The sequence below is a fragment of the Eulemur rufifrons genome, chromosome 16 (assembly GCF_041146395.1).
Source record: "Eulemur rufifrons isolate Redbay chromosome 16, OSU_ERuf_1, whole genome shotgun sequence".
NCBI classification, from domain to species: domain Eukaryota; kingdom Metazoa; phylum Chordata; class Mammalia; order Primates; family Lemuridae; genus Eulemur; species Eulemur rufifrons.
Genome location: NC_090998.1, coordinates 32,994,098 through 33,015,342, shown reverse-complemented (window position 1 = coordinate 33,015,342; position 21,245 = coordinate 32,994,098). Strand labels below are relative to the sequence as shown.

At 37.9% G+C, this 21,245-nt stretch overlaps 1 protein-coding gene across 7 annotated transcripts in view; it reads right to left on the bottom strand.

Moving 5' to 3' along the window:
• PPHLN1 (periphilin 1) overlaps nt 1–21,245 on the bottom strand; it is a 182,086-nt gene that overhangs the window by 87,742 nt on the left and 73,099 nt on the right. For 4 of the 7 annotated variants that reach the window (XM_069489849.1, XM_069489850.1, XM_069489846.1 and 1 more), the window contains exon 2: nt 18,985–19,076. In XM_069489849.1, the coding sequence (XP_069345950.1) occupies nt 18,985–19,056 (72 nt within the window). In that variant the 5' untranslated portion in view covers nt 19,057–19,076. Of the gene's footprint in view, nt 1–843; nt 1,009–18,984; nt 19,077–21,245 lie in introns of all 7 variants that reach the window. The other 3 variants (XM_069489844.1, XM_069489843.1, XM_069489845.1) reach the window with 1 other exon arrangement.

Below are 21,245 nucleotides of genomic sequence, written 5' to 3'. Positions count from 1 at the left end.
TATCTCCAATTCTTTACAGGTAAAGCATGGAAACTAATGCTAATGGACAATGTGAGCTCAAATTTTATTACAAACAGTGTTTGAATATGTATTATTAATTATCATATTATATAGTAGGGAAGCGGGAAAAAGAGAAAAAGGTAGGAAAACAGTTTAGCAGAGGAATGTTGTAAATATGCAAACTAGGACAGAGGAGGTACATCAAGGAACAGTTTCAATGAAGTTCAATGACAGATTACTGCAACATTAAATACATATGTCTGAGTTATTAAGAATGACCAAGAGATACAAATTATAAGAGTAATAGTAGCTAACATTAAAAAAATGCTTACTATATGACAATGTTTTGAGTGCTTTCTAATCTGAATTATTATAGTAAACAGACTTTAATAACAAGTATAACAAAAATGAGACTATCAACAACTTTAACCTAACCTCACCCACAGCATTTCATCATGATGAAAATAAAGAAATTATAAGTGAGTACATCCATTCTGAGATGGTAACCACCTGCTCATCACTTGTTAAGTACCAAAGCAATAGATTACCTTTACATGGTTCTGCAAATCCCTGCCAATTTAGGGGACAAAAAAAGCAGGATAGTTGGAATTAATTTCATTTAAATAGAGCTAACCAGAGTGCTTACCCACTTTGTCCAGGACCCCAAAATTCTTGACTACTAGTTCCCATTTGACAGCTCTAACAGGCAATTCAACAGAGCATCAAGCAGCAAGTGTTTATTCAACTGCTTTCATGGCCGTCACATAATTTTTTAAAATTATTAATACACGAATCTTAAACTTATCAGAAATAACAATTAGTACATGGGGGAAATTTACATACTCCTCTGTGAGGTGGACCACTTCTTCGATCATGAGAAAAACTGCGGCCCTCGTCATATTCTCGGTAATCAACATGACTGTCATATCTATTGTAGCTTCCTTCACCAGGTCTGTCTAGCAGTGGTGGTTTCTTTGGCACAATATTAACTACTCTACGGTAGCCATCCTAAAACAGACAAAAAGAAATATATAAAAATCACTAATTTCTCTATTTGGTTTTGGAAAGGTTTTTAATAGCACAGGAGTTCTTATCCTTAATTAAATAGGAAAAATGTATAAACAAAAATGCATTAATGAAATAACATGAATATAACTAATAGTAAGGTCTTCACATGGATTAAAGGAAATCAAATTATTCAATGAAGAAAGCCAGGTGTTTAAAATAACATGCAACAACGCAAAAACCAATCATAAGTAAAAGAAACAATACAATATTATCATTTTCATAAAAAATAAACTTAAGACAGTAAGAATGTTACAGTAGCTCTATCACTAATTGCCTAAGAATTTTAGAAATAAAATTACATAAGATAGCACACATATTTGGTCTACTGTGTTTGAACTATACTATTTAGAAGAAATACAATTATTTTTACACATAAGCAACAGTAAACAGGGAGATGATACTGAGCTAGAAAGACCAAAACAAGACATTTTGCTATTTTTCCAGCAGCCCTTGGAGAGAGGAAAGCCTTTGGCTTTACAGGTTTGAATGCAAAATAAAGTACTGTAATATGTTGTAAAGGTTTTAACATTTTATCAACGGAGTGGATTTTTTCTGGGACTTGGGTAATTGGACACAGGGAGAACATCTGTCTTACATTAGTAACTGCTGTGAAATAACAAAAAATAAAAGTAGTAGAGAGCTGACAGAACATGTATCTATAAATAATCTGGTCTTGAGCATTCATGGTACATCTATCAACATTAAATGAGATACATGTTAAAGAAATTTGGAAGCTTGGTGTAAGATGTGATCAATGTGATTTGAAAAAAAAAACCAAAAAACTTACAAAACGTAAAGGCCAACATTCAGGGCTGGTTACTTTACCACCCTAAGCCTGTAAAATGGGATTAATACTAATACCTACCTCATGGAGTTTTAAGGATTAAATGAGAAATGGAACGTAAAGTATTGCATAGTGCTTGGTACACACTAAGTGCTCAAAGAAATGAGTGCTATATTGATTTCTACCTTCGCCAATCTATGAAAAAACACTAAATACCTCAAATTGTTTCCTTAAATGACTTCTTGGCATTAATGACCACAACTATTCAACTGTTATTAAATTACTATGTATCATTCAAATTTCTCAATGGGTAGGATATTTGTCAGTGGATCAGGAAAAAATAAAATCAATGGTTTATGTCTATTTGAGAACTAAAACAAACCAACTAATTTTTTCCCATGGGGATCTAAGGTGTTTCCTGCTTTACTATGTTAAATATTAAGATATATTCTATGTTTATATAAAATATGGTACACATTATACTGACTCTTTCTTCCAAAAACTACCTTTCACAGAGATTCAATCAAATCTAAGCAAATACTGAGATGCTAAAAAAAAACTTGAAATTAAAGCAAAATTAGCAACACTACAATTTATAGCATTTCTAATTCAAAATTTGTCATAAAATTAGAATGACTGACTTCTACAATTCCAAGAAACCATAAAAATCCATTCCACAATATCCTTAATTGTTTGTTTGTGTATGCATATTTGGAGGGATGATAGGGTGGGTATACATATCTATACATTTCTATGAATAGAGAGCTTATTACTTTACAAAGCAGCCTGTTCCTTTGTTCAACTGCCCCAGTTACTAGAAAGTTTTTCAGGATCATAAAATGTATACAGTAAAACTTCTAAAGAAGTAAAACTCAAATCAAATTTAGATATCTATTTTAAAAATTGCTTTACCAACTAATAACAAATGAAAACAATCACTTTAAAAATTCTTTAGTCAGCAAAAGAAAAATAAATTCCATTGACAGCTCTTGTACCTGACAATGAAGATCAAATTAGTATTTCCCTTACATTTTGAGAAAGTGTTCAAATAATATAATACATTATACTATCTCTGCTCTGTAGATGCCTAATCTTAAAGAAAACTCCCTAGCTACATGAAAAGATTTCAGGAAACAAAGATGACTGTGGCAGTCTGTAACAAAGCAAGACTGTATTCTCAAACAGTTCATGTGTTACCCAGATATACCATTCAAGGATTTCTTTTTCTTCCCAATAAAATCCATGACAAGTGGCAAAGATTTTAGTATTTCCCTTTCAAAAGTTTATGTGTTAAGAAAGTTCAAGTAGTGTTTTACATTACCTACATTGTCAGATTTAAATGGAAATACCATCACTGTTTGCAATTCTCATACAAATCTTATGTTAAGCTGTAAACATGTAATTTTCCTTTCTAAATGTACGTAAGTACACAGGTTTAAGGTACTGATATGTTTGGAACGTCCATTTTAGAAAGATCTTGAAGAAAAACACAGAAGATCATAGAAGAAAAACAAGCTGATTAGAAAAGGGGCAAAGGGGCAAACATTTCTCCAAAGATGACATAAAAATGGCCAATGAGTATATGAAAAGGTGCTAGACATCACTAATCATAAGGGAAATGCAAATTAAACCCACTATAAGACATCACCCCTGGCGTGGCCCGTAATGCAGGAACGAGGAAGGAACACAGAACACAGACACAAGGAGACACACACACAAAGACGGTACAAGACTGCAGTGCCTTCCTGCTGCAGCGTCTTTATTTTTAACACAGCCTGTTTGGCAACTGTCCCACTGCAATTTTCTTGTTCCCACACTGTCCCTACTCTCAGCACATCTTACTCCTTGTTGTTTTGTCTCTGGAGAGCAGATGTTTGCATCCTGAACTCTCTAGCCCCTCTTGTTTGGAGGGTCAGGGTGCCCTGGCTCGCGTGCAAGCCCACAGGCATGTTTTCGGAACAAAACAACAAGGAGATGTTCCCAGGGACGTTTCCCAGGTCCGGGCCACATATGGCCTGAAATGTCCTCTACATCTTCCCCCTTTTTTGTTTTAAGGCACAAGACGCTGTGTTCAGACATGTTGCAGCACCGCCATTATATCATGATGTTGTTGCTCCTTATTTACTCTTCTTTGGGACCATCGCCTGTAGACTATGAAAAAACAAACAACCAATAACACAATGCACAGATTGCTAGTAACTGATGTAAATCATGTTTTAAGGTGTTCAAAAGGATTTAACTGGGCGAGACCATTAGCCAGGCCTTAAAAGATCTCCGCCTCATTCATCTCAGGGAGATTGTTATGGAACGCATCAATTATTTCTCGTTCCAAATTTTGGAGATCAGAGGTCATATTGATACTGCCAGATAAGAGATTATGGAGTGAGTTACAATGCCTGCTCACATTGAAAGGAATAGGGGTAACACAAAATCGGGAGGAATTCCAATTGCAGCGAAGAAATGACTGCGTAGTCAATACTTCAATTTGGTCACCCAGCCATTGCACTGTATGTTGTAAATTCATAATTTTTTCTTCTAATCTTGTATCAATTTCATGTTGATGCTGCCATAGTCGGTGGGAGTCTTTGTGCCACCGACGAACAAAATCAGCCATTTGGATACTTTCATGCAAGGCCAAGCTAGCTGCTGCGGCGGAAACAGCAATGGCCACCAACCCTACAGCAGCGGTTACAATTAGGCCTATCGCCCTCTTGGCTCTATGTGCTAGAGCAGATACCTTGTCGAGTAGGGTAGGGAGTGTGGCGGACTCGCTCCTCGGTCTTGACAGATTCACAGGAAGCCATAGCTCAGTCCGAGCCTTTAAAATATAGACTATGCGAGTTTTTATTGAAAGACTGCCAGGAAGTGTGGTTAAGGCACGTGTGCAGAGAACAGTTGCTTTCACAATGAATACGGCTAATTGATGAATTCCAAGTGCCTTGGCCCATCAGCAAGAGAATTGGATAGGGGACACAGGCCAAGATATACATATAGAATGATTCTTACGTAAGTGGACCTGGAAAATTACTGAGTTATTACAGGACATGTTGCCTGTCTATATATTTATATGCCCTCCAGATGTAACCAGTTTTCATATATGGCCTTGAATCACAGTGGTTCCCAAAAGATGAGGTTGAGGAGGGGATAAGCCCTTATCATGCCATATAATAGTTTCATTCACCGAGGCATCTAAGGAGTTAGAGCTACGATGCCACCGAAGTGAGTGATTAAAGAATTTTTCATGAAAATTGCCATGAGGGCTCCAATCAACAATCGGTGAGGTTTTGCTTAAAAGCTTCAAAGCTTTGCCTCTGCATAGTCCACTCTATATGTTGTAAAGGAGCATCAACATGCGGCACAGCACATATGGGCAAGGGTGACTGGCCCTCAGTCAGATTAGATTTTTCTTGGAGGCCTTTTATGGATAACAGAACCGTAAAGGCCGCAAAAGAGGAGGTATCATACTGTAGCCTCCAGGCTTCATGGGAAATAGGCAGACAAGGCCCAAGACCAAAGCAGATAGGATGTCCTTTCACACTTACAGATTAATTGGAGATTAGCCTTCTTTCCTCGTTGTTATGTAAAGAATGAGTTTGATAGGGAGCAGGCATCCAGCTGGAATCATTGGTGTACACCATGACTTTCGGGTCACCCCATGCTACAGCTTTGAATAAAGGGGGATATGGGACATAGGTCCAATAGATATAAGTAGAAGAAGGACACACGCAGCCTACCTGACAAGAAACAATGGTGAGCATTGCCAGAAAAAGAGTACCAGGGTTGCGTGGCTGTTGAGCGCGCATTACCACATTTTCAGCCTCCTGAGTAAGCTTCTTAAGCTGTCCCCAAGTTGGTGGTGTGGCCCAAGTCATGGCCACCATGTAGGTCCTACTGTGAATGGTCAAGTTCTAGAATTCCTTGAGAAAGTCCTCGGTCCGCCTTCGCTTGGCCATCATATCGCTTAAGACAGCGCATTGGTACCCACTCACAACCGTTATCTGTGGAAACGTAAGCATAGCCCCGACCCCACTGTAGTACCACCTCCTCCCTCCAATCACCAAGAGATAAATGGACATAGACAGGATCAGGAGAAGAAGGAGTTACAGGTTTGGCGGGGGTGAAATGACGCTCTGCAACAGAGGTTTCCAATGCCTGCCAATGATTTAAAAAATTTAATGTGAAAAGGGCTAGAAGAAGGTGATGATGAGGTGACTCCGGAGTTCCCCCTTTTTGTTTTAAAAGTTGAAGTTTTAAGGTACGGTTGGTACGTTTAATAATAGCTTGGCCTTGACTATTAAAGGGTATGCCGGTAACATGATGGACGGAATACAGGCGAAGGAAATTAGCCAATTTGTGAGAGGTATAGGCCGGGGCGTTGTCAGTTGTAACAGTATGTGGGAGGCCCATAACAGCAAAACACGAATGTAGATGGGTAATAACTGTATCAGTTTTTTCAGAACTCTGAGCTGTGGCCCATTGAAAATGAGAACAAGTATCAATAGTATGGTGAATATAGCGAAGACGGCCGAAGGATGAAAAATAGGTAACATCCATTTGTCAAATCTGATTGTGCTGAATCCCCCGGGGATTATAACCTGGTAAAACAGAAGGAAGATTAATACGGGCACAAGCAGAACACAAGTGGACAATCTGCCTGGCTTGCTCATGAGTGACAGAGAAACGATGCTGTGGCCCTTTAGCATTAGTATGGTGCAAGGCATGTTTGGCACGTGCCTGTTGAACAGAAGCAGTTAGTAAGGAGTCAATAGTAGTGCTGCCCAGGGTAAGAGGGCCAGGAAGGCCAGAATGGGAACGGATATGAGCAATGTAAAGAGGGACTGAACGAGACCGAAGGAGAGTATGGAGATATGAAAAAAGCTTCTGTAAGGAAGAGTGAGGGTTAAGAGGTAGAGACGCGGTGGGGAGTTGAGATGTAACATAAACAGCGTATTGAGAGTCACTGAGAATATTTAAGGCTGTCTTGAGGAAAATCCTGCAAAACCAAGCAAATAGCATATAATTTACTCTGGTGGACTGAAGAGAAAGGGGAAGAGACAACTTTTTGTGCAATTGAACTCTAGTACCCTGTTTTAGAGGAGCTGGATGCATCAGTGAAAAATGTAGGGCCTGAGACAAGCTGCGACGCAATATTAGAAATAGGAAGAACAGAATGAGTTTGAAGAAAAGAGAATAGTTTATGAGCTGGATAATGATTATCAAATTGACCGACAAAGTTGGCACAGGCTATTTGCCAGGCAGATGAAAATCTGAAATTTGCCTGTATATCCTTGGATGTTAATTTAGTAACAATACAACAAGGATCCCGGCCAGAAAGTTGTCTATAGCGTCGTCAGCCTCGAATGATCAAAGAAGCAAGTTTATCCAAATAGGCAGTCAGTTTCTTGTTCTGTTGACTGGGTAAAAACAACCATTTAAGAATGCCATTTTCTTGACCCAAACATCCAGAAGGTGAATGGCGTGTATGAAATACATAAAAAACTACAGAGCGGGAAAGATCAAGGAATGTTAATGTTTCAGAGGTGAGTCGCTGTTCCACAAACTGCAACTCCTTTTCTGCTTGTGGGGTAAGGGTACGAGGGCTAGTCAAGGAACTATCACCTTCTAAGGTAGAAAATAAATGCTGCAGGGCATAGGTGGGAATGCCTAAAGTTGGGCAGAGCCAATTAATGTCTCCCAAAAGTTTTTGAAAATCATTTAAAGTCTTCAAATTGTCCCTGCAAATTTGTAATTTTGGGGGTCGAATCTGCATTTCTGATAGGCAAGAGCCGAGATAGTCGATAGGCAGGTTAGCTTGAATCTTTTTTGGTGCTAGAACTAAATTATAAGAAGTTAGTTGTTGTTGGAGATCAGAAAAAGCGGCATCTCGTTCAGCCGCAGTAGGAGCTGTTAAAAGAATATTATCCATATAATGATACAACATAATAGCAGGATGTTGCAGATGCACTGAGTTTACAGCGTTATCAACAAATTCCTGGCAGAGAGCAGGGTTATTCAACATGCCTTGGGGCAAAACCCGCCACTGATACCGTTCCCTAGGACGGCCATTGTATTTTGGCATGGTAAAGGCAAACCTTATCACAGGGTTGAAGAGGTATAGAGAAAAAACAGTCTTTTAAATCTATGACTAGTATTGACCATCCTCTAGGTATCATAGAAAGAAGGGGCAAATCAGGCTGCAAAGGACCCATAGGTTGGACATATTTATTGATTCCTCGCAGGTCCATCAAGAAGTGCCATTTACCTGACTTCTTTCTGATGACAAAAACAGGAGAATTCCAGGGGGAAGTAAACTGTTCAATATGACCAGTAGCGAGAAGTTCAGAAACCAACACTTTTAAGGCCTCGAGCTTCTCAAGGGGTAGCGGCCACTGCTTAGTCCACACAGGAGTATCTGTTCTCCAGTGTAAGGTCAGAGCTCGAGGAACATCCCGAGCCGTGGCAATTAGTTTAAAGAAGTAGAAGAATCTGCAGGAGGCAGGGGGTTATACCCCATTTTAAGCATCATGTTTTTAACATTAGGATTAAGGTGAGGGATAGATAAGAATGCTCCAAATTGATGAAGGTGGTCCCTGTCCCATACGTTAATGGCAATGTCAACAATATAAAACGACAAGGAGGCTTGTTGCCTGTCAGGGCCTAAGCATTCCAAGGCATTATTGCTGCGGTAAACACACTGGGCTTGGCCTAAGCCAGATAAGACTGTAGGGACAATGGCTTTGGGCCAATCAGAAGGCCATTGAGAGAGGCTGATGATGGAAACATCAGCACCAGTATCCACCAAACCTTCAAATTGGCGACCAGCGATAGTCAATGTGAAAACGGGGCGAGCATCTTGAATTAGGGTCTCCCAAAAAACCTTATTACCTGTGCTCCCAAAGCCATCGGTTCTTTTAACATTACGTGTGGCAAAAGGAGTGTAGGCCAGTATAAGTAATTGAGTTATACAATCTCCAGTGTATATCTGAGTCGTATGAGAAACTGAAACCATAATTTGTATCTCCCCAGTATAATCTGAATCAATGATTCCCAAATGAACAAAAATACCTTTAATAGTACTGCTGCTATGACCAATGATCAAACCCACTTTGCCTTCTGGAAGAGGACCGTATACCTGGGTGGATAATTGGCGGCTGCACTCCCAGAGGTAGCAGCATATAATTGTGTCACTTTTAGAGACTGGCTTGCTGATGAGCAAGGCCATTGCTCACCAGGTATTGTTGTTTGGGGGGCTCCAGGGTTGAGGGCCCCTCGGGCTGTTTCCCAACTGTTGATTTTTGTTTAGAGGTGGTAAAGGATTCCCATTTCTGTCAGTCTTAGATGGACACTCACTAGCCCAGTGAGGCCCTTTTCCACAATGGGTACAAAGGCCTGGAGGCCCAGATCTCGAAGCCTCAGTGGCTGAGTTCCATTCTTTTTCCTACATTCCTTACGCAAGTGACCGGGCTTGCCACAATTGCAACAGAGCAGGCGATTAGCCCCTTTTTGAATAGCTCCAGCTAGAAGGGAGGCATGACAAGCAGAGCCACCAACCCCAGCACAGGCTTGTACATACTCATCTAATGTAGAGCCACCGGCCTTTAAAGGGCATAGAACCTTTTGACAATCTGGGTTGGCTTTTCAAAAGCTAAAGATTGTAGGATAATGGAGGCTGCTTCAGAAGTTCCCAACCCACATAAAACCGCTTCTTTCAAGCGAGACAGAAAATCAGTATAAGGTTCTATGGGATCCTGCAAGGTCTTCACAAAGGATGGTGCAGACTGACCTGAAGTCTCGATTTTTCTCCAGGCTTTGAGAAAGATCAGTTTCACTTGTATTAAACATGGGTTGGTCAACGCTGCCTGTGCGGCCAAAATAGCATATTGTCCTGACTCCGTGGGTTCATCTTTAGTAGGCCCAGGGGGCTGTCGCTGGACATTCAGGCGTGCCTGTGTCCGTGCCTCCTCTGCCCACCAGCTATGCAGCTGTTAACCACTGAGGGCCTTCTAAGGATGTTTTACCAATATTCTCCCAGTCCAAGGGTATAAGAGTATTTTCATTAGAAAAGGCGTCCAGAAGACCATGAACAAAAGGGGACTGTGGACCATAAGCTCGGACGGCCTGTTGCAAATCCTTCAGGAATTTATATTGAAGGGCATGATAAGTAACATTCTGTCCTCCATTCGGAAACTGTTGATTAGGACCAAAGGCCTCCCACCTTATAGGAAAGGCAAAAGTAGCAGGGGGATTATCATCAAAATCAGGAGGCAAAGGAAACTCATCATCTGGGCCATTAGGGCTATTAGGAATCTGAAAAGAAGATCCGGCTAATGGGACTGGCCGGTGCAAAGAGACAGGAAAGAGACAGGATAAGCCACAGGCGCTATGGGGCTGTGGGGCTAGTAATAATAGAGGGTAAACACTTCTTTAATAGCGTAAGAAGTCCTGCTATTTCAGTGTTAGAGGACAGGGAATTAACCTTCTCCTGGCTATTCATCAGAGGAGTCACCTCTGGGATCTCCTCAGGGGGAGGGGGATCATGATCATCCAGTTCCTCCCCATTCTGCGACTCAGCTTTCTCAGAGTCTGTTTCCAATAACTGTAGCACTTGAGTTATGGCACTACAAACAGTCCAAATTTTTAAATTAATCGTGTCACCTCGTTGGTGGGCTACATGAAAAGCCTTAACAACCTGTTGCCAGCTGTGTAAATTTAACTGAACTTGGGACTGAAACTGAAACCAATAACAATGTTGCTGCACCAAGCCAAACAATTGCTTCAAAGTAGTCTCTTTAACTTCCACTCCCATCGAATGTAAAGGTCCCTGGACCAACTTTCGATATTCTCGTTCAGCAGCTGAAGGGGAATTCCCCATAATGCCAGAGGTCCTCTGTTGGTTGCCACTTACCACTTGCCAAAGAGGTCCCCCTCTGGTTCCTCGGTCCCGAATGACGCAGACCCTGCTCGTTGCGCCACTTGGCGTGGCCCGTAATGCAGGAACGAGGAATGAACACAGAACACAGACACAAGGAGACACACACACACAAAGACGGTACAAGACTGCAGTGTCTTCCTGCTGCAGCGTCTTTATTTTTAACACAGCCTGTTTGGAAACTGTCCCACTGCAATTTTCTTGTTCCCACACTGTCCCTACTCTCAGCACGTCTTACTCCTTGTTGTTTTGTCTCCGGAGAGCAGATGTTTGCATCCTGAACTCTCTAGCCACTGCTGTTTGCAGGGTCAGGGCGCCCTGGCTCGCGTGCAAGCCCACAGGCATGTTTTCGGAACAAAACAACAAGGAGACATTCCCAGGGACGTTTTCCAGGTCTGGGCCACATATGGCCCGAAATGTCCTCTACACACCCCACCCCGCAAAGGACAGGTAAGATCAAAAAGACAAGAGATAAATGTTGGTAAGGGTGTGAAGGAAACCGAACCCTAGTACACTGTTTTTGGGCATGCAGATTGGCACAGCCATTATGAAAAACAGTATGAAGGTTTCTAAAGAAATTAAAAATAGAACTATCAGATGACCCTGCAATCCCTCTTCTGGGTACCCTGTCTACTCAAAAGAGATGAAATCACCATCTAGTAAAGATATCTGCAGTCCCATGTTCACTGAAGCATTACTCACAATAGCCAACATATGAAAACAACCTAAATGTCCATCAACAAACAAATGGATAAAGAAAATGCAGTATATAAATATACAATGGAATATTATTCAGCTTTTTAAAAAGGAGATCCTGCCATTTGCCACAACATGGATGGATCTGGAGGACATTATTCTAAGTGAAATAAGCCAGACACAAAAAGAAAAAATATTACATTATCTCAATTATATGTGAAATTAAAAAAAAAAAAAGGCTCAAATACAGAGAGAATGAAATAGTGGTTACCACAGTAGGGGGATAGAGAGAACAAATAGGGAGATGTAGGTCAAAGGATACAAAATAGCAGATATGTAGGATGAACAAGTTTAGAGAGCTAATGTACAACATGAGGACCAAAGTTAATAAAATTCTGTTGTATTAGAAATTTTTGTTAAATAAGATTTTAGCTGCTTTTATCACACAAAAAAGTAGCTATGTGAGATGTTGGATGTGTTAATCTCCTTCACTATAGTAACCTCTGTACTATCAATATATACCTATATATCTATATGTATCCCATAACATCATGTTGTAAACCTCAAATATACGCAATAAAATTTATTTTACAAATAAATAACTAAAAATGTTAAAATGGAAGGAAACAAGAGAAATATCTTGGAAAACAATGACACCATCATATACAAACCAGAAATAAAAATTATGACTTATAAGGAGTATCTTAAAAGGTTAAGGATAACACGGTCATTTATAGTTAATTAGAAAACAGAGTTGCAACATTACTTCAAATGAAGACATTTCAAATCTTGAGTTTAGATACAAAATTTCAATTTACCTCAATTATATCAATCTTCAATTCTTCTGTTCGTTACATATATCTACATATTAATGTATATGTACACGTTAATTAATGATTAAATAAATATCACTATTAGTTAAAAAGATCAGAATTTTCTCTGGGTTACTAAAATTCCCAAAAAATATGCACAGAACTTACTGGACTTGCTACTTTAAAGTTAGTATTAATGGTATGATCAATCAGATCAAAACCAAGAAGTTTATGTAGTTTATTTAAAAGTCTATTTTACTTAATCATTTATCTACTCTGGCAGAATGTAGAAACAAAAAGCTTGCCCATAAACTTAAGTACTTTTTTGGAACGTTACTTCTATAAAATTTAAACTTTCACATGTGTCATTATTTTAGCGGTGAGACAATTACTACCACAAGGCCCTTCAAATTTGTGAAATAAGAATTATTTCAGTTTATAGGAGCGCCAAAGGCTTGTAGAGGGAGGAAAAAAAGAATTATTCAGTTTGCTTATGCTAATTAAAAGCTGATTGTAATAAAATATCCAATTAGTTTTACAATTTAGAAATCTGAAATGGTGACTACGTTTTGTTAGAAAATAGCTATTTCTTCATTTGCTATACATTCCAATTTAATTTAACTCTTGTTATGAGAAATGCTTTCATTTTAGTAAGTAAAGAATGAAGTTGATAGTTTTTGTTTGATTCAATATATAAATCTATGTCAAATTTTTCCCACTGATGTTAAATCTCATAATTAACTAGAAATAAATTATGTGGATTACTGTTTCTTTAAAAACATTTCTTTTCTACTATGTTATTAAAATATATTTGGCACTCATTTTAACACAAAAACATTGAAAATAAAAATGTTAATACATAAGCCCTTCCCCTTAAGCATCTTTATCTTTTAGAGATATATTCTGAAATATTTATTTCCATTTGAAATATGGTATCATGGATTTACTTCAAAATAATTCGGGACAGAGGAAAGTGGTGGAGGCATAGACAAGACAAAATCGGCCATGAGTTGATAATTGCTGCTTAGATGATTTCTCACTTAGGAGCTGATTATATTGTCTATTTTTATATACTTAATTTTTTCCCTTATAAAATTTCAAAAACAACTAAAGCACACTAACCTATCAGCAAAATAACTAAGTGCAACAGCACAGGTAAATAGTCAACACCATTACTTCCTATCACAATCAACTTACAATATGAATGTAAACCTACAGAAACCTTACTGGTCTTATTCACCACTCTATTCCCAGCACTTGGAGCAGCACTTGGCATACAGTAAACACCACATGTATAAAATATATTTTACCTTACCATCTCAATTTTATTTTACTTTTGGCATCACATGCTTTTTACTACTAGGAAAGTACCATACAAACCATTATCTAACTAAAAAATTCTATTACACAGGCTGGCAGACTTTTGCTTTCATAAGCCTGTGGTTTCCCAACTCTAATCCCTCAAATTCTATGACAAGCATTTTTATTGCAGCACTTATTAGTCTAATTCACCTGCTGATTCTTCAATGAAATATTGTTGTTTCTGGGTCATTCCAATGGCTTTTGGGGACAGTGGGTCAAAATAATGGAAATTGGTACTGACCCAGAAAACTGAGATACATTGTTACAGAATGTAGGCAAGAATTCATCATACTTCTTCTGAAAATAGCGACAACAAAAAGGTTAAGTTCTTGCAATTCTATCAGACAAGAAAGTAAAACACCTCCCAGGGCAGCTCTACACAAGGGAACATTACCAAATCAAAACTCAGCAAACACTTTTACATTTCACATATGTACTTTTCCCATTTTAAAAGACACTGTAAAAAAATTCACTCTAGCTAATGATATGCATGCTTAAGTAGTTAATGGGAAGGATACTGTTGTCCACAATTTACTTTGAAATGCATCCAAAAAATTAGATGGATTAACAAAATGAATAAATAAATGATAAAGCAAGTTTAGTAAAATGTTAATAGTTGAACGTAAGTGGTGAGTATATGGATATTCACTGTAAAATTCTTTCACCTGTATGTTTGAAAACCATCATAATAAAATACTGGGAAAAGTTGTACTTACATGGGTAAATTTACATGAATATTGTATAAAACAATAAACTGTGAGGTATAAAAAGAATAGAAATTAAAATATGCATAACAAGATTTTGAATAAGTAGTTCATGAAATAAGAGTAGAAAGAAAAGCAGTATTTCAACGTTAATATATATATATTTTTTGAAACAGGATTTCACTCTGTTGCCCAGGCTAGAATGCAGTGGCGCCATCATAGCTCACTGCAACTTCAAATTCCTGGGCTCAAGCAACCCTTCTCCCTCGGACTCCCTAGTAGCTGGGACTACAGGTGCACACCACCACCCCCAGCTAATTCTTCTATTTTTTTGTAGAGAGGAGGTCTCACTCTTGCTCCTGGCCTAAAGCAATCCTCCCACCTCAGCCTCCCAAAGTGCTAGGATTATAGGCATGAGCACACCCAGCATGAAGGCAGTGGAATGATCGTAGCTCACTGCAACCTCAAACTGCTGGGCTCAAGCAATCCTCCTGCCTCAGACTTCCAAGTAGCTAGAACTACAGATGCACACCACCACATCCAGCTAATTTTTTTTTTTTTTTTTTTTTGGTAAAGATGGAGTCTCGCTATGTTGCCCAAGCTGGTCACTCTTACTCCTAGGCTCAAGCAATCCTCTCACCTCAGCCTCCCAAAAAGTGCTAGGATTTCAGGCATTAGCCACCATGCCTAGCCAAGTTTTATATTAATATTTAGAAAAAAACAATCTTCTGCCTTTTCAAAACTTTAAACTTTTTATTGAGGTATGACATACATACAAAAAAAATGTACAATCACAAATGTACTGCTGGGTAAATTTTCACAAGGCAAATAAATATGCTGTGTAAGTACAACCCAGATTAAGAAACTGAACATTCCCAGCACAGCAAAACCGTTCCGTATGCTGTCTCCCAGGCACTACCTTCTCCTCCCAAAAGTAACCACCTTCCTTACTAGTTTTGCCTATTTAGGAACTTTTATATAAAAGGAAACATACAAGATATACTCTTGTGACTGGCTTCTTTCTTTCAATATTATGTTTGTGAGGTTCACCCATGTTGTTGCTTCTGGCAGTAGTCTGTTTATTCTCATTGCTGTATAATTTGCACAATTTATCAACTCTACTGTCAGACATTTGGCTTGTTGCCAGTTTGAAGCTCTTATAATTAATGATGCTTATGAGATTCTTATACAAGTCAATGAGATAAGCCAGTATGGTTTTCAAAATAACGTTAGATGATCTCAGATTTATAAGCAAATATTTTTAAACTTCTAATAAATTATGTTTTTATTAGCTCCAAAGACAGAAGTTATAACTTTATTTATGTTTCTAGTTTTAGTATCAAACATTTTAACTGAAAGATTCAGTGGGTCCATTAAATCAGACGTAAATATAATATTACTTTTTTCAACTACACATAGGCAACAAATAACAGTAATAACTTTATCTGTGACTTGTCACCAACATAAGTCAGATATTTTCATATAATGTTACAGCTGTTACAGATATCTCAAAATATCATTTATATTCATCACCACTTTGAAATTATAACAGTGAAACCCCCCATCACTAGCTCTTGATATTCAGTGATCTACTAGAGAAATACATTCTGCTATAATACAAATTTGGGTTTTACTAGTTTGATAATTATATTTAAATGTAAGTGGTCTCTTTTTAATTTGTGTATTTTATTTATAGATTTAAAAATGTTGCCTTTCTTCTTTGCTGGGCGCCGTGGCTCACACCTGTAATCCTAGCACTCTGCGAGGCCGAGGCGGGTGGATCGCTCAGGGTCAGGAGTTCGAGACCAGCCTGAGCAAGAGTGAGACCCTGTCTCTACTAAAAATAGAAAGAAATTATCTGGCCAACTAAAATATATATAGAAAAAAATTAGCTGGGCATGGTGGCGCATGCCTGTAGTCCCAGCTACTCGGGAGGCTGAGGCAGTAGGATCACTTAAGCCCAGGAGTTTGAGGTTGCTGTGAGCTAGGCTGACGCCATGGCACTCACTCTAGCCCGGGCAACAAAGCAAGACTCTGTCTCAAAAAAAAAAAAAAAAAAAAAAATAAAATGTTATTCTGAGAAAGGATCCAGAGGCTTCACCAGACTGCTAAAGGAATCCATGGTACAAAAAAAGTTAAGAATCTACACTTTATTTAACTAAAATGTAGGTGTGACATAGAAGGCAAAGGGATAATTCCCAAAAGCCATCTAACGAGCATAATGTATTGAGGGGAAGAGAAAGCTTCAAATTACAAACCAAAATAAGGCCAAGTTCACCAGAAAAAAAAAAAAAGTTTTCTGAGTCTTGGGGAGGAATGATATGGGAATACAGAAGGATTCTTAAACTAGGAGATTGACTGGCAGAGTGAACAAACAAATCTAATGGAATTAAAAGAAGAAATGGGAGAGGAATGAATGTACAAGGTCTAGGCAGGTTTTGTGCTCTCAAAACTTACAGTGAGATTTACCTTTAGGCATTTAAGAGACAGTTAAGCACACTTAGTCTCATTTTAAGGATACTTGTGGTATAAAACCTATCTCCCTTCCTGCTTGCTGCTAATGAAATTATTTTATAAGGGAAAAAAGCCTCTGTTTTATATTTATACACACATACAAATGGTATTAAATGAAAACATTTGGTTTTGTTTAGATTTTTCTCCAATATACTCATTTATTGAGGACTTCTATCACCTATCATCTTTATCTCAACTCCTATCATCATCAGTGACTTCAATCTTCATCTACATCTGTATTTCTTAACTCTGCTTGTAAGATTCACCCAGTGAACTTTTAAACAATACTGATGTTCAGATCTCACCCACAGAGACGATGATTTAATTATCTGGGAAGGGGCCCATACAATGGTATTGAAGAGCTCTCTAGGAGATTTTAACATGCAGCTAGAATTAAGAGCCTCTAATCCAAATCACCGAGCCAAAATTTAGCCTCAACATTTTCTTCTCTCAACTCCAATAACTTAACAAGTCTTTCTTCCCACCACCCCACACAGAACTTCACCCAGAACTGTTCCATCTTGGAAACTCCACACTCTAAAATACCAATTGCCTTTCTTTCTGCCACACCATGGTCTTCAACCTCACTAAGCCTTTCCTGTCCCTTAACTCCTCACTTCTTTCAACCTACTATCCCTCTCACAGGCCTCACTCCCTTTCTTAATCAGCCCATACCACAAAGTACATTACCCCAATAATTTTCTGGATCAGTATCCTCAAAAATTCTCATCTCTCTGGCTCCACCACTCCTCTTATGATCTTAAATCAATACAACAATCTGCTTTCCCCACACCCAAAGTAATAAAGTATACAATCCTGCACACTGGTGCCCCATTGATGGCATAACCACACAAAAATTCTTTTAAGTATCGTTGAAACTCAGTATTTAAAATGCCTGATAGGATATATCCTTGGTAGGGTAGAGGAGTTCTTAAAATATACAGAAAAAAGACATCCCTTTTCCCATCCTTGCATTACTTCTACATCATATTTACCTATATCATTTGTTTATTTTTCCAAGTAAACTACAGAATAATTTTACCAAATTAAAAATAAAAATAAAAACATTAGGCTTTTGGTTAGAAACATAAAGTCTACAAATTAACCTGGAAAGAAATGACATAAAGTAACAATTAAATCTGCTTATCCTGAAATATAGTGGGCCTCTTCATTTTTTCCATTTTAAATCAACTTCAACTTGAGCTGTTATGTAGGCCAATGACAACCCTGAAGATGACTCTACCCACCTATGTGGATTGTAGGATTAAATAACATACAAGTAAAAAACTACTAACAAATAAACAAATATTGTGCCCTCTGATGGTATACAATGAATCCATAATATAGCCATGTATACCACACAACACCAATCCCATGGTGCTTAGAATGGGCCTGTGCCAAAGTTTAAGTTAACAGCTTCTTGACCTTCCCCAAACCCTCCCTTAGGCCTCCATAGAGGATTCTGGGGACAGAGTGCACATATTCATTCAATAAATATTGAGCTCCTATTATGTTAGACATCAGATACAGTGCTGGGAATAGTAAACAAAACAGCGAGCTCCTTGGGCTTAGAAAAGGCTTGGCTCAAAATTCCTAACTCCCAGAGCAACAAAGAGATGAGCAGTGCTGCCTGCAGTGGAGCCCCCAGGCATTCTTACCAGCCAGACTGCCTGACAGGGTAGCACACCAGTAGGAAACCTAACTAGGGATATTGACATGTTTCTGCTCTAGGAAGAGCATTATCCTCTTCTAAAAAGAAACCCTACTTTTAGAATTTCATATATTCAATTTGCAAATATTTTCAGGAATATAGAAAAATAAGTGAATAAGTTGGAGCAAGTGCTCAAATACTGCTTTGTTAACTGATAATATGACCTTTATAAAACGTACTATTTTCTTCACAAATTAAATATAAACCCTTAATTTTAGAAATTTAAAGAAATATAAATAATAGATTTTCCACTTAAAATGTTGCTACTTATTTTTGAACTTCTAAAGGATAAGTTTGATCTATTTTTGAACCTAGACTGGTAAATTTCTGGCACTTGAAGATCTGGTGTAGCAAATTACTTAGACATTAGGTTTTGAATTATTCCATATGTAGAAGTAACTTACACTGGGGTGACTTCGAGCAGGTACTCGTTCTCTTGGAAGTCTTTCATAGTCATATCGTCCCTCAGACCACATTTCATCTCTTCTATGAGCCACTAAAGAAGAAAACAGAAATAGAAGAATTATGGTTTTTATGTTATTAGGAAGTGATAGAAAAGATAAGGAAGGATTAAATTATTCTCCAACACATACATTTTCCAGGATCTTAAGGGAAAAAAAAAATGTAAGTGACCAAAATGGGAAAAAAAAAAAAGAGTAGTTAAGGCAATGTTTCTTCCAAACAATGAGATTTTCTTTCAAAAAAAAAAAAAAAGAGAAAAATAGAAAGCCCTACCTTCCATTTCCAAAGCTATTTAAAGCTTCAAAGAGATTATTCCCACCAATTATGGGAGGAAGATCCATAGACCACAAATACTTCTTCATTCTCATATAGTAAGAAGTAGAAAAGATTCATTTTAATGAATAGTTTAAAAGACTAATCCACAAAGCTACTCCTATTTCCTGGTGAATGGTTTGTATAACATTAGTTTTTTGCTTTTTTACATTCTTAAAGTTTACATCTTCTCTCTCTGTGTTCAACGAAGTGGTTTTAACTGAAAAGTGTTAAATGAACAATCCTGTAAAAACACACTCAATCCCTGAAACCACTCCTGATTTTGTTTTTAATGCTATGAATTTATTTTATTGCAAAGGCACGCTTACAAAATTTGTAATTAAAAGTTCTATCAGCATTTTTCAGGTTGGGGATGCAGAAAGGAGGGTATATTCTTCTCATAAAAGTAAAAAGTGATTCCTACTTTGAGAACTGACACATTCTGGGTAGAGGGTGAATGAAGTGCATTACATAGTCCATGGGTACATAGCTGTAAGAACAGATGAAGATAGAAACCAAACAGGCAGAAAACAAGGTAAATAAGGCAAATAGAGAAGATAATAGCCAAGCGCAGTGGCTCACTCCTGTAATCCCACCACTCTGGGATGCCAAAGCAGGGGAGGATCACTTGAGGTCAGGAGTTTGAGACCAGCCTGAACAAGAGGGAGACACTGTCTCTATTAAAAAAAAAAAAAAGAGAGAGAGAGAGAGAGAGAAGATGAAAATAAAGTACAAGAAAACAAACCATTTATATGGAATGATGATACACTGAATTACCAATTGTCAAACTTTTTCTGTAAGGGACCAGACAAATATTTTTGGCCTTTTGGGTCACAGATCTCTTTTACAACTACTCAATTCTACAGCCATAGGCAATACACATAAATGTATGGGTGTGTCAATTTTATTTACAAAAACAGGCTAGCTGCCAGCAGATAGTAGCCTGACAACCTTTGGAGTAGATGACAAATGGTTAACAGGGCAGAACCAAGAGAAAGTGAAGTTACCATGGAGCAGGTTCTGAGTGCCAAGAACTGTGAACCATCCAGTGTGTAATGAGCAAGAAGTAAAAATGGTCCAGGTACTAAGTTAGGGCCTTTTAGTACATAGAAAGGATGGCAACAAGTCTAGATGCACAAATATGTGAAGAAGGAAAACATTTCAAAAAGACATATGTCAAAAGATTTTTGTCACTCCTCATAATGCAATACTAAGGAAGTTTGGGGCAGGGACAGGGAAGATGTATATCCCATTTTGGCAGTATAGAATAGCTACAGAATTCTAATAATTTCATTAGTTTAGGTTAAGGAAAAAACAAAGGCTGGAAGATGAGAGCAATATTTTTTTGACAGTATTATAGTAAAGCAATCTTAATTTTCTCTGTTAAAACATGCCTATAAGATTTTCTATTAATAATACATATAGATTCAATAAAATAAACTAACCAAAGATGCCTAGGAAAATCTTACTTTTGTTAAGTTAAAAACTAGCTTTTAATATTATGAATAAATCAAACTGAATTTTCAGTCTAAAATCAGACATCGCAACAATGTATAATTCATCTTCTTCTGAGGTTCCAGGTTAAAAGTTTATTTTAATAATTAATAAAGAAGAAAAAAAAGAAAAAAACAATGTGTAATTCAAAGCAACCAGTTTTTCAGGTCCAGGAATTGATGGAAGCTTAAAGAGAAAAGAAATTGTCAACATTATTCCTCTTCTCCCACCTTCACTGAACCCACCAAAGGTTTCCATTTAATGAATTAGATTTTATCCTATTTAATATACAGTACAGAGTAATAGTAACAGCAATGAATTAAAATCAAGTCAATGGAAGCTAGATGCTGGATCCAGTGGCGCATGCCTGCAGTCCTAACTACTTAGGAAGCTGAGG